The sequence below is a fragment of the Mesoplodon densirostris genome, chromosome 3 (assembly GCF_025265405.1).
Source record: "Mesoplodon densirostris isolate mMesDen1 chromosome 3, mMesDen1 primary haplotype, whole genome shotgun sequence".
In the NCBI taxonomy this organism is placed as follows: domain Eukaryota; kingdom Metazoa; phylum Chordata; class Mammalia; order Artiodactyla; family Ziphiidae; genus Mesoplodon; species Mesoplodon densirostris.
The window spans coordinates 100,426,786-100,441,018 of NC_082663.1; the positions used below are offsets into that span (position 1 = coordinate 100,426,786).

Sequence of the window (14,233 nt, forward strand, 5' to 3'; positions counted from 1 at the left end):
CCTAGGAAAAGGCTCCACCTTCTTGTTGAAGTCAGCAGAGCTCAATTCCTTTGGAAGTGCTGGGTGTGTCCCAAGTTGATGCAACTGCAGAGCCATTAGGTAAACCAGCACATGTGTGCGGCCCCTTCCCTTAGACTCCTCTGGGCCCTCGTGACATAGGCTCAGAAGAGTGCCAGCCTCAAGCCTTACCTCTTCCAAGGCCACACCGTCTCCAGGATCTTCTGTCCCATGAATCTCAGTTGCTGTGTGGAACTCAAAAGAGAGAAAAGACCCTGCCTGCGGGGTCTCTTCGGGCTGGGGCCTTCTAGCTTCTCTTCCTCGTCCTCCCCATCCTCCTCGTCCTCCTCGTCCTCCTCGTCCTCCTCGTCCTCCTCGTCCTCAAAGGTGGTCTTGGGTTCCACACTGCCCTCCTCCTCAGGGGTGCTCTCAGATTCCACATTGCCCATCCACTGGGCCATGGTGAGATGAAAGACACGGCAGCTGAAGCCCTCCAGGACGCCGAACTTCACGTGCTGCTGGAGGATCTCCAAGGTGGGGAAGACCCGGCAGCAGGCCATGCACCTGAAGCCGGTCTCCATGGTCACCATCCAGTCCGGTGTCTTGGCCCTGGGTGTCTCCTGGATTGTAGGTGACCCTGATGGGCTGCCTGGCTCTGCCCTTTCCTCATACTCTTTCTCCTCCCCAGTGGGCTCACTGTCAGACAGGAGGCTTTCGGTGGACACATCAGAAGAGGGGTCAGTGGCTACTGTGCACACATCCTCAGGAAGGATCACTTCTTCTATTGATAGCTGCTTTTCAGGCAACTCCAAGGGTTTCTTTGTCTTCCAGGAGACAGCTACACCCTTGTTCACTTGTACCTGCATATAGTATATTTTCATGCCCCTTTCCTCTTTGTCTGGGTGCAGATTGTTCTTACAGGGTGAAGAGGGTGAGGAGGAGACACAGTGTGATGGGGGAGCGGTCTCTCCTTCTTCCTGATCCTGGGCTAGGTGTGCTGTAGGCTGGGCAGTGTCTCGATATGATCTCCGGATTCCTGAAAAAGGAAATTAAAACCATAATAACATGCATGGGCCATGCCGGAAGCTGAGGGAGCAGGTGTGGTAGACGAGAGAGGGACATTTGCATGACGTAGCTATGTCGTGAGCTTGGTGTCTGTTGGCCGTAGGACGGAGCGGTGTATCTGGTGTCATCTGTGGGCTTTTCATGTGCGTGTGGGGGGATACTGGAGCGGTGTCTGTATACAGGGGTGTGGAGTATGGTGGTGAGGGCTGTGGTATGTGAGGGATGCGGATGGATGCGTGTACGACGAGGAGTGTGAGTTTGGGAACATCGGTGATGCATTACTCGTGGAATGGGGCTGTGGTGCTTGGGGTTTCTGTGTGCACTGAGAAGGGCTGTGCCTGGAGGGCTGATGTATGTGTGAGCTGTGTGGACCTGAGCTGGAGGGTCCTGCTCTCAGGCTGGGGGTCTATGATGCAGAACTCTGTGCTTCTCTGGAAGCAAAGGCAAAGACAAAGCCTACATTTTCCTCTGAAGATGCTGAATCTGGTCCCTCTTCCCTCCACCTCAAGCCCAGACCTTTCCGGCCCCTGCTCCTTGACTTCCCCACCATGGTAGTACCAGGATTCACACACACCCCCAGACTCAGCTGGGATCCACGCCCTCGTGAGAGCTCAGCCATCCTGCCCAGGCTCCTCCACAGAGCCCTCATCACCTCTGATGACCCTGGGTTTCCTCTCAGCCTCCCTGGGATCTGTGTGCCTCCTGCCTCACAGCCAAACACCCCCTCACCTGAGGAGTCCCGCGCCCTTACCAGCGTAGATGAGCTTGCGCGGAGAAGAAGCACAGGAGAAGTATGTAGAGGCAGAGGAGACCTCCCCTGCCCCTGGGCTGCAGCCTTTGGCCACCACAGTGGATCCAAGCTGAGGGAGATCCTCTTGTGACTTCGAGATTCCTGAGGGAGGAATGAAAGGCTCAGGGTGGGTTCATCAGTCCTCTGTCCACAAATACTTACCGAGTGTCTGGCACGTGTCAGGTGCAGTAAATACACACAGTTGAGAGTGTGGTTCCCAGTGGATACTCCAGTGTTTAATTCAAATCAGTACTCTGTCACTGTCTTGTTGGTAATGTAGGCCTCGGTGGTGACTGTGAGTATGTGGGAAGAGTGAGTGATGTGTATCAGTTAAGTCTGTGGTAAGTGTGGGGTTGGCATGCGGAGCACGGTGGAGATGTGTCTTATCTGTGTCTGTGGCCTTTGTGTGCATGGTTTCTGTTCACAAGTCAGGAATTCTGGGACATGTAACTTTTCCTCATTACATGGTATGGCTTGTATTTATGGTGTGTGTTCATTCATTGATTCACCAAGATTCAGTAAGCAGCTACTCCTGTGTATCCGGCCCTCTTGCATTGTTGTAGTCTCTGGTAACGCTGCACATTCTAGTAGAGGAAGACACACACTAAACAAAAATACAATAAATATATAATACCTGAGCTGGTGGTAAGTATATAAGGGTTGCCAGACTAAGCGAAGAAAAATACAGGGCACCCAGTTAAATTTCAGTTTCAGATAAACCCAGAATAATTTTGTAGTGTAAGCATTCCCATGCAGTATTTGGTCTTACTTATTTTTAGTGTAAGTATGGCCCATACAAATATGGTACATACTGATACTGAAAAATTACTTGTTGTTTATCTGGAATTAAAATTGAACTGGATAGCCCATATTTTATCTAGCAACCCTGACATGGGTTAGTGAGACTGTGGTTTACTGTGGTTTGTACAAAGCGGGTCTGGCATTACTCAAGAATGTGTTACAAGTGTGGTGTGTATGACACGTGACTGGTTCTTATAGAGGTATTTAGCGATGGCTGAAGTTAGCTGTGTTTGTGCGAGAGTTGAGGAGATACATATATATATAGTGTGTGTGTGTGTGTGTGTCCTATATATATAGTGTGTGTGTCTATGTACATATCTCATCTCCAGCGTTTGGTGTTGGAGGAGAGGATTGTGATACAGGTGGGTTGTATGAGAACGTAGTACAGGAGGGATGCGTGTATATACCTCCATGTGCTGTGTGTGGTTTAATACGGAAGTTATATGTGGGGTGTGTGATATTTTTGCTGTATCAGAGTGTCCATGGGTGTATGAGTTACTGTCTCATAAAACACCCCTAACAAGAGTTCTGTATACACTCTTACGTACACCGAGTGTCAGCCAGGTCCAGGCAGGGTGACAAGAACTGTACCACGCAGAGTTTATATCTGATAAGCACTCTACCCCCATTCATCCTGCTCTTCTCTGCACTACCCCCTCCCCCCCCCCCACAGGAACATAGAGAAAAATATTCTGAATGGTCAGGGGCAGTCATTGCCTTCCCCAGCCTGTCCCAGCCACTGCCTGAAAATCTGCCTGCTGTCTAGAGCTCCATTCCCAGGGCCCATCTTACAGTCTCCAGGGCCCTGGGCCTGGTAGGAGCTACTGGGCTCTAATCTGGGGCAGAGACCTCTAGCTGGATCTCTGGGGTGACCACCCCCTCCCAGGGCAAGCTACTCGCCTACATTTAATGCACACAGGCACCACGTGGCCCGTGGCTCTCAGAGCTCCCGGCAGGACCCTGAGGACATTTCTCACCCTTGCCCACGCGGTCTCAGTCTCTGGAAAGCCCTTCCCTTCCCTTGGTCTCCTTTGGGAAATTGTTCCTGTTGAAGGAATAAAACCTCCTTGCTTTCAATATGACACCATCCCTAGGCAAACAATCGTCTTTCGAACTGCATTCCACTTGTCAAGATATTTTTCAACAGGGTCTTCAACTCATGGGGCTTCTCTTTCCACTTTGGTAAAAGAGGCCAAGCAAGTCATGGGTCTCTCTCAGCATCCTTGCATCCTTCACATCCCCCACCTCATGACCCCAGGGAAAGATCCAAGAGAATAAGAGAGAAATCGGGGACTGAGAAAAGCTGCACCTCTAGGTCTGTGCAAGCAGGATGCAGCCTGCTGTGAGTCCGACAAAGCTCCAGGCCCGGCAGCCCCAGGAGAGAGTCCTCAGAGCAGCGGAGCTGACCTCCCATCTCCCAGGGGGCATCTGGCCGTTCTGTGCCGTCTCACACCACAGGGACGCTCCGGATGGATACGGCAGCATCAGTGAGACAAGGTCTCTCGCTCCCTGCTTCACAGGTGACACGTTCTCAGTTTCCCGCTTCCTAGAGAAGGTTCAGTTTGGCAGAAACCCATGTGCCCGAGACAAGTTGCCCCCCACATACCTCCTCCCTTCTCGGCAGTTTCCTGGGACTCTTCATTTTCCAGATGTTTCCTCTTTTGTCGCCGTTTCATGGTACCAACTAGAAGTCTCCCTTAGAAGATGCCTCAAGAGATGTCCAACTCCTCCTCTTCGCTACAGGTTGGCCCTTGTTGGCTCTTGGGCAATCCGTTGAAATGATTCAATACAAATCAAAATAGTCAAGTCTCCTAAATGGCTGAAAACCTTGTACCACTTAGTGAACCAGCAGTGCTGCCTAGTGCTCACCAGGGCTGTTATGTTTGCAAGGTTGCCAGGCGCACAGCAGGATTCTGTGACCTCAGTGATGACATCAGAGCATTCTGTTGACCTAGGTTCAGCACAGTCTCTGCAATAGCACAGGCCCCGTTTTCAAGAACAATTCCTGTTTCCCAGCTGAACCTTTCCCATGAAAGGGAAAGGTTCATACCACATCTATTATAAATTGTATCATACCATATCTATTATAAAATGAACATTTTGACTGGAGATCTTTTAATGTCTTATATAGAGATTTAATATGAATATTTTAAATGGTCTCCAGTTTCCCTGTGGATTATTGACATTTTAAACTCTGCGCTTCAATTTTCCCTCAATACCTGTAATTTTGTCACGGCTATTTCTGTACTTAAAGATGAGAAACTATATAATTGATTTCTTCATTTTTTCCCATCTCTTTCCAAGGTACTGAATTTGATTGTATCTTACGAATGAGTGAAAAATGCTAGTCCTTGAGTCAGGACATTGGGCCCTTTACCAAGTAACTCAACCTGTCTGGGCTATAGCTTCTGTCTGTGCGATCGAGAGGCTTGGCCTAGCTGACTTTTCAAATGCTGTGTTTCTTTGATTCACTCTCACGTACTGATCTACTACTTAAGAAGAGGGCCTGTTCTCATAAAGTAAGAACAGGCGTGTTTTAATCCTTGGGTTGGGCGGAGTTTAAGTGGTCGTACTCAGTTTGTTAATTATATTTACTTTTACGTATGCTTAGCTCTAAATAATTTATATGGCTCTTGTGACTAGTTTTAGATCTTCTTTTTTTCTTATTTTCTTTTACAGTTTCTAATTTATTATCGCCAGTGTAGAGGAGCCTGATTGATTTTTAAAATGTATTGATCTTGTATGTGTGTGCCTTGTTGAACCGTCTTATTAGTTCCTGCTAGTTTATCTGTGGGTTCTTTTGGGTTTCCTAGATAAATGAACATATTAAATGTAAATAATGTGTTCTTTGGATAAAGTTTATATTCTTGCCTCTATATATATAGAAGCAATATGTTGAATTGATTTAAATATTTAAATACTTACATACCTGTTATCATAATCTAAAATTCTTTATCTTATTTTCTTTCAATCAATATTATCTTTTCAAGATTTATCCACATCAGTCCATATAGATCTAGGTCTTTGATTTTTGACTGTTTGATATTATTTCATCACATGCGTATAGCATCATTTATTTTCCATTCAAGCATTATTGGACAATTGGAGTGTTTCCCTCCCTTCTCTAGAACAAACAACGTTTCCTAGAATATCCCTGAAGATGTCTGACAGTCGAGAAGGGCCAGGCTGCCCGAAGGATTCCTACTTGCCTTTAGCCACCTTCCAACAGGCCATCTCCAGCCAGCAATTGAAGTATAGCTGAAATGAAAATTCCCCAAATGTGGAGATGTTAGGAGATTCCTAGAAGGTGGGAGGTTCATGATAGGCATCCTGCTGGGATCCCAGGGGAGTCTGAGCTGGCCTGAAGCTCATCTTCCTCCTCCACCTCTCAAGAGAAATGTGGAGGAAAGAAGACTTCAAAACCTGTGAGTAGGCAGAGGGAGAGAGATTGGGGGCCGAAGCTGCAACTGAGGTCTTGGAGTGGGCTGTGAGGACGCAGAGCCTCTAGAGAGCCAGGCTCTGCCTTCTGAGCACTTCTCCCCTAAGGCTGCTCATCATTCAGGTGATACCAGCCATATAGAGCCGACTCGGCCCACACTGTCACAGAAAGCCTTATCAGAATCTCTTCCTCTTCCTACACTCTTGAGTCTGTTACTTGGTTATTGCCTTTGGTGCTCCACTGATGTGAAACACAGTCGCCAGGGGATGGAGGACACTAGTGACCCATCTTGCTCTGTGGCCTCAGTCCACAGCTTGAGGGTAAGGGAAGAGGCCAAATGAAGGTCAAGAAGGAAAGATGGAGTTTGAAGAGAAGACCTGAGTTAAGGGTGTCTTCTCAAGTCTTGATGAATGAAATGTAGCTCCAGAACCTGAAGTCCTGCTTGTTCTCAAGGCTGACCACGGGGCTGGGTGCACTCAGTGAAGGAACCGTATACACTTAGTATTTCCTTGCTTGCTCACACTTGCCCTCCTCTGATACACACTCTGCAAGACTGATCTTCCCCTGAAACAACTTTCCACCTGCCACTGTCATCTCATGAACATTTGCTTCCCCTTCCTAGTGTCCCCCTAGAATGCCATTGCAGCCAATTCATAATTTGATAATCATGCTGCTTACCATATTCTCAGCAACTTCTGATAAATTTTATTCTCTTTATTCCATAGTCTTCACAGATCAGTAATCTTCCTTAACTTCCTAGGTGCAGGTTAACCCATTTGGAAACATTTCTTTTTCTTTCTCTTCTTTGGCAAATCCTTTCTATGTTTTAAGGTCTTTTTCTTGTCTCTCTACCATCCTGCCTTCCTGAACTTCTTTTTTTTTCCGTTTAAGTAACCTTTCAATCTCCTTCCCCAATTTCCTCATAAACATTGAGAGCTTATTCCTCACACGTTAGACAGCCGTTTATGAATGGCCAGGCATAATGGACTCAGAATGAGTTGGCACCCCCGAGGTACCTGTCTTGCTAGGGAGCCACAGGTGAAGGGCTGGCTGCTGGACACATGTTTGCATGGAGTCAGGCTGAGTGGCCTCGGGGTGTTTGCTCTGCACTTGTGTGTGTTTCTCGCTAGTTCGTTTCCTCACCAGCCACCTCTGACCTCCCTCCATCCAGCCCAGGGAATCCTTCTCATCACAGGGGTAGGATGTTTGTCTCGTTTTCCATCACATCCTTTCCCCAAAGTTTGGTTGTGAGTTGTTCCCATTCCAAAGACCTTTCCTCTTTGAAGAGAAAAGAGAAAATCTTTTCTCTCCTTTTCTCTCACTTCACTTCTGCTCTATTATCTCCTCCGTCCAGAATGGCCCCCTGACTCAAATGGGTGTAGATCCGAAGATGGCAAGAAATGCCAGCAAGTCTGAAATAATAATACGGATGTATCAGGAGAACTTGAAAACCTTTATCCCGCCACATTCAAAAAAATGGCACTTCCAGTGTATTCAGAGTCTCAGTATAGAAACACAAATGATGTAGAAATTGAATGACACTCAAGTTTTTCTTTCCTCCTTTCCTGATTTATTCTAATCCTCAAAGTTAACATGATGAACTATTCGTTATGTAAACTTTCAGACATTTTCTACGCATGCACACTTTTCTTTTTTTCACATAAGAGTGTGTACTAGGTCACTTGCAACATGCTGTGATGCTGTGATTCACTGTCTCCCACCGAGTCATCCACTGATAAAGTAATCTGTTTCATGGAGAAATATTTCCAGTAGCTAATAGCCAATGTCTGTGGAGTGCTTACTCTGTGTCGGTTTCTTCTAACTACTTTACAGATAATTTGTACAACATACCCATGGACTAGGTACAATTATAACTCCCAAGGGACAGAAAAGGGCAGATAAGTACAAATAAATACAGAGGCCAAGTGACTTGCCCAAGACACTGGAGCAAATCAAAATCCATGCCTCTGTAATCATTTTGCTCTATTGCCTCTGTCTGGGAGGCTTGATGATTTGGCAACTAAAACCTTAAATACCATGTTCCATTTTTGTATCTCTGACAAAAGCGTGGGGCTGTGATACGGGGTAACTAACCTGACTACTTTTGAAAACCCTTATGCACCTGGATGAAAGTAAGCCAGGGACTGTAAGCTATATATTTAAGATTTCCTACCAACTTTTAAAAATAGCTTCTTGAATGCAATTTATGTAATGTCAAGGCTAGGATGTAGTCCAAATAGTAACAGAAAAATGGAGATATGTAGAAAAATACTTAAAGTTGACAAGTATTGGGAGTGTAGTATTTTTGGGGCCAGCGTGTAGACCACAGGACAACTTGCTGTTTCCATCCCAAAGGGAAGAGCTCTGTATTGCAACTGCCAAGGTCCCTGGGGCAGCAGGTGTGCTCACTGCTTAGTAAAGAAGCATCCTCCGTTTGATAGAATCATATGGGAGCCTTACATTTGGTTAGCAGGTTCTACCTTCTTGATGTAATAATATTTTCAGGGTGTGGGAGGGTATCAAGCTCTGAAAATACCCTTGGAGAGATTTGCTTATTAAGTTTGGCTTTTTCAATCTCCCTAATACTGCTTTACTAAACACCAGGCGGTTCCCTTCACTTTTCAGAAGCATGTTGTTTTTCCCTTGTCGAATGAACTTCCAAATACTTTTGGATGAGCTATTAAGTTTGGAAAAAAATAAACATCTCTTTAAAATAAGGAAGATGATAACAATGACAAGTACAAAAGGCTCTAAAATGGAGAATATACTCCGTTATAGCCAATTAATGTGAGTGGGAAGCTCGTGCGCACTGTCCAGGACATAGAAATAAAAGCTGAGGATGCTCTGAGGCATCTCTTGGATCTCTATAAGACTCCATCATTTCTGATGAGTAGGGTTGACAGATAAAATATAGGCTGTTCAGTTAAATATGAATGTCAGAAAAACAACGAGTATATTTTGAAGATAAGTATGCCCCAAATAGTACATAGGATCTACTTATACTAAAAGTGATGACTTACTATTCATGTGAAGTTCAAGTTTAACTGGGTATCCTGTATTTTTATTTAGTAAATCTGACAGCCCCACTGATGATCCACAATGGAGGCAGTTCAGGAGCGGTACATGCTGGCTCTCGGACAGTCAGAAATGGCTTCAGCAGATCCAGGTACGGTATGAAATTCTTTTTGGATGTAGCTCAGAAGCCATGGCCAGCCCTTGACTGCAAATACTGCCTCAGGTTTCCCTGAGGTGGGGTAAACCGTCCTCTTAATGGCCTTTTGGTAAGTCTGGAAGACCATATCCAAGGGGAGCCCCAAAGTCAGTTTCATCCTCACAACCATGTTTCCAATTCCTGGAATTGGCTGCATGTGACTCACAAGAGATGAGGAGGTTTGTGAGAATTGGGAGTGTCATAGCTTGAACCCTTTGTAGGTAAAGTTTTGGTATTCTGAGAGTTTTAACAGGAGCAATGTGAAAGACTCCAGGTCGCCAGGTAGATAGAAATAATCCTGTTCTACTTCTGTGTATGTGACAAGTCTCTAATAGTTCACAGAGCAAATATCTGGTCTTAGAAAGACTGATCCAAGCTTGGATGTTTCTGGTGACAAGGCAAGGTCGGGAGTTTCAAGTTCACCTTTTATGGTTGAGGAGACAACAAAGTTGTCAGAAGGGCAATCATGGAGGAGACGTTGGCTTCATCCATTGTGCAGGCTTGTATATTTGGTTCTATGTAGATTGTGTTTCAAAGGTGGAGCTTGTTTACAATTACGAACATTCTCTGACGTGCTTTTTGGACCTTCATTCCCAGAGCGAGAGCAGTGCCGAGGCTCTAGAAATGCCATGGATATTCTGAGCTGTCAGTGGCATTTCCCAGGTACTGTTCCCTTGGTGCTGCTCCTTGAAATGTCCAAAGGGATTATCATCTGTTTTGTGGCCGGTCCTAGCATTGTGAAAGGAAGCTGCTGCACCGGGCTCAGAGGATTTCGGCTGCGGTGGGAGGAGTAGTAGTAGTACGACTATAAATTGTATCACACCATATCTATTCCATCTTGAGAGTGGGGTTGGGGGTTATGAAGGGGGACTTTTATTGTACTTTTATACATTGTCCCCTTGAAAATAATTCAATTTTTAAAAATTAATTAATTTATTTTGGGCTGCATTGGGTCTTTGTTGCTGCTAGCGGGCGTTCTCTAGTTGCAGTGAGCGGGGGCTACTCTTGGCTGTGGTGCACGGGCTTCTCATTGCAGTGGCTTCTCTTGTTGCGGAGCACGGGCTCTAGGCACGCAGGCTTCCGTAGTTGTGGCACGTGGGCTCAGTAGTTGTGACACACGGGCTCTAGGGCGCAGGCTCAGTAGTTGTGGTGCGCGGGCTTAGTTACTCCGTGGCATGTGGGATCTTCCCAGAACAGGGCTCGAACCCATGTCCCCTGCATTCGCAGGCATATTCTTAACCACTGCACCACCAGGGAAGCCCAATAATTCAGTTTTTTATACTGAGAATATTCCTAATATTATTCCAAAATTTTAAAAATATGTAGTTGGATAACACTATGAAAAATTAACTGATATATTCTTGTATTATTTCTCTTTTCTCCCTGGATTTTTTTCCCCCTCCAGTCAGCTAGGCACTCTGAGTTCACTGCATTAGGAAGGTAAAGACTCAGCAGAAATGAGGGAGAAAAAAAGAAAATTCTCAGCTTTGGAATGTTCAAAACAGAGGCCACAGTAGAACAGGTGAGAATTCTGTGCACAAAAAATAAATCTCGTCTCAAATGTAAAAAAGAATTCTCTGCACTGGGAGGCAGGAGAGGGAGGGAGGGAAGGACTGAAGGAGAGAGATCAGTGTGACCAGGGACATGGAGACTGTGCTTGAGGACGATAGGCCCAGGAAGAGAATCAGAATCTGGAGAAGATTCAGCCTGCACGCGATCATTGCCTCCAGCCAGCACCCTCATCTCAGACGTTGGGAAATTCAGAGAGAGAGTGGGAGTAAGTCAGGAGGGCCATGCGCATAGTCTGTGTGGCAGGGGTTGTGGCCATTCCCTATTTGTGAGAAGTCCCCAGCAATTTCCAGGCCTCCTTCTGGAAAATGCTGGCGGACGTCTCTAGTGCTTATGTGAAAGCTTGTTCACAAACCTTGAAAGATGCAGATGTAGATGACTGATAGATAGATGCATAGATAGAAAAATGTAGTTAACTAAAACCTCCAGGAAAGGTTTGGAAAATGCCCTTTATTGCATAGGACGTTCCTATTGTCATATGATGTTAGACTGAGTGCCGGTCCCTTCATCCTCCTTCAGACCACGGCATTCTGTCTGCTACTCTCCCGAGGGTCCTTTCTTCTCCCTGGAAGGGATAAAACAACTGAGGTAGAACAGGAAGAGACAAGCAGCACTCCAAGCTCTGCTGGTCAGGGTTACCCTCCAGCGTTGCCTTAATGCTCAGATCCAGACACACCACAGTGAGCTTGGCTCCAGATCAACTACCACGCAACGAAGGTTCTGGAACACTTCCATATCTCGGGGGACCTCATTTCCACGTGACTCTCTTTCATATTCCCCTTTGTCACAGAAGGCTAGGTACAGTGGTCCGGGTGAGATCTCAGCTCAGGCCAAAGGCTCTCAGACCTCAAAGTTCTGGTCCTGCAAGGGCCCCTGTCCTCTCTTCAGACCACTCCTGGCTCTCTCTGCCGACAAGGAGCTGCTGGTGGTACGTCCTCTTAAGAGTTGAGGTCCATCGTGCAGACCCTGAGAAAACTCCTAGGAAAAGGCTCCACCTTCTTGTTGAAGTCAGCAGAGCTCAATTCCTTTGGAAGTGCTGGGTGTGTCCCAAGTTGATGCAACTGCAGAGCCATTAGGTAAACCAGCACATGTGTGCGGCCCCTTCCCTTAGACTCCTCTGGGCCCTCGTGACATAGGCTCAGAAGAGTGCCAGCCTCAAGCCTTACCTCTTCCAAGGCCACACCGTCTCCAGGATCTTCTGTCCCATGAATCTCAGTTGCTGTGTGGAACTCAAAAGAGAGAAAAGACCCTGCCTGCGGGGTCTCTTCGGGCTGGGGCCTTCTAGCTTCTCTTCCTCGTCCTCCCCATCCTCCTCGTCCTCCTCGTCCTCCTCGTCCTCCTCGTCCTCCTCGTCCTCAAAGGTGGTCTTGGGTTCCACACTGCCCTCCTCCTCAGGGGTGCTCTCAGATTCCACATTGCCCATCCACTGGGCCATGGTGAGATGAAAGACACGGCAGCTGAAGCCCTCCAGGACGCCGAACTTCACGTGCTGCTGGAGGATCTCCAAGGTGGGGAAGACCCGGCAGCAGGCCATGCACCTGAAGCCGGTCTCCATGGTCACCATCCAGTCCGGTGTCTTGGCCCTGGGTGTCTCCTGGATTGTAGGTGACCCTGATGGGCTGCCTGGCTCTGCCCTTTCCTCATACTCTTTCTCCTCCCCAGTGGGCTCACTGTCAGACAGGAGGCTTTCGGTGGACACATCAGAAGAGGGGTCAGTGGCTACTGTGCACACATCCTCAGGAAGGATCACTTCTTCTATTGATAGCTGCTTTTCAGGCAACTCCAAGGGTTTCTTTGTCTTCCAGGAGACAGCTACACCCTTGTTCACTTGTACCTGCATATAGTATATTTTCATGCCCCTTTCCTCTTTGTCTGGGTGCAGATTGTTCTTACAGGGTGAAGAGGGTGAGGAGGAGACACAGTGTGATGGGGGAGCGGTCTCTCCTTCTTCCTGATCCTGGGCTAGGTGTGCTGTAGGCTGGGCAGTGTCTCGATATGATCTCCGGATTCCTGAAAAAGGAAATTAAAACCATAATAACATGCATGGGCCATGCCGGAAGCTGAGGGAGCAGGTGTGGTAGACGAGAGAGGGACATTTGCATGACGTAGCTATGTCGTGAGCTTGGTGTCTGTTGGCCGTAGGACGGAGCGGTGTATCTGGTGTCATCTGTGGGCTTTTCATGTGCGTGTGGGGGGATACTGGAGCGGTGTCTGTATACAGGGGTGTGGAGTATGGTGGTGAGGGCTGTGGTATGTGAGGGATGCGGATGGATGCGTGTACGACGAGGAGTGTGAGTTTGGGAACATCGGTGATGCATTACTCGTGGAATGGGGCTGTGGTGCTTGGGGTTTCTGTGTGCACTGAGAAGGGCTGTGCCTGGAGGGCTGATGTATGTGTGAGCTGTGTGGACCTGAGCTGGAGGGTCCTGCTCTCAGGCTGGGGGTCTATGATGCAGAACTCTGTGCTTCTCTGGAAGCAAAGGCAAAGACAAAGCCTACATTTTCCTCTGAAGATGCTGAATCTGGTCCCTCTTCCCTCCACCTCAAGCCCAGACCTTTCCGGCCCCTGCTCCTTGACTTCCCCACCATGGTAGTACCAGGATTCACACACACCCCCAGACTCAGCTGGGATCCACGCCCTCGTGAGAGCTCAGCCATCCTGCCCAGGCTCCTCCACAGAGCCCTCATCACCTCTGATGACCCTGGGTTTCCTCTCAGCCTCCCTGGGATCTGTGTGCCTCCTGCCTCACAGCCAAACACCCCCTCACCTGAGGAGTCCCGCGCCCTTACCAGCGTAGATGAGCTTGCGCGGAGAAGAAGCACAGGAGAAGTATGTAGAGGCAGAGGAGACCTCCCCTGCCCCTGGGCTGCAGCCTTTGGCCACCACAGTGGATCCAAGCTGAGGGAGATCCTCTTGTGACTTCGAGATTCCTGAGGGAGGAATGAAAGGCTCAGGGTGGGTTCATCAGTCCTCTGTCCACAAATACTTACCGAGTGTCTGGCACGTGTCAGGTGCAGTAAATACACACAGTTGAGAGTGTGGTTCCCAGTGGATACTCCAGTGTTTAATTCAAATCAGTACTTACTCTGTCACTGTCTTGTTGGTAATGTAGGCCTCGGTGGTGACTGTGAGTATGTGGGAAGAGTGAGTGATGTGTATCAGTTAAGTCTGTGGTAAGTGTGGGGTTGGCATGCGGAGCACGGTGGAGATGTGTCTTATCTGTGTCTGTGGCCTTTGTGTGCATGGTTTCTGTTCACAAGTCAGGAATTCTGGGACATGTAACTTTTCCTCATTACATGGTATGGCTTGTATTTATGGTGTGTGTTCATTTATTGATTCACCAAGATTCAGTAAGCAGCT

The 14,233-nt window shown here is 47.5% G+C and overlaps 2 protein-coding genes across 2 annotated transcripts; both read right to left on the reverse strand.

The window, feature by feature from the left end:
- Nucleotides 1-31: 31 nt before the first annotated feature.
- LOC132486808 (protein FAM170A-like) lies at nucleotides 32-5,887 on the reverse strand. The gene is made up of 3 exons (XM_060094377.1): nucleotides 5,863-5,887; nucleotides 277-1,033; nucleotides 32-59 (listed from the first exon to the last, which is right to left on the reverse strand). Exons 1-3 carry the CDS (start codon nucleotides 5,885-5,887, stop codon nucleotides 32-34), a joined length of 810 nt encoding a protein of 269 aa, XP_059950360.1.
- Nucleotides 5,888-6,069: 182 nt separating this feature from the next.
- Nucleotides 6,070-13,190, reverse strand: LOC132486809 (protein FAM170A-like). Its single transcript, XM_060094378.1, has 3 exons — nucleotides 13,154-13,190; nucleotides 12,126-12,882; nucleotides 6,070-6,076 (listed from the first exon to the last, which is right to left on the reverse strand). Exons 1-3 carry the CDS (start codon nucleotides 13,188-13,190, stop codon nucleotides 6,070-6,072), a joined length of 801 nt encoding a protein of 266 aa, XP_059950361.1.
- Between the last annotated feature and the right edge of the window lie 1,043 nt (nucleotides 13,191-14,233).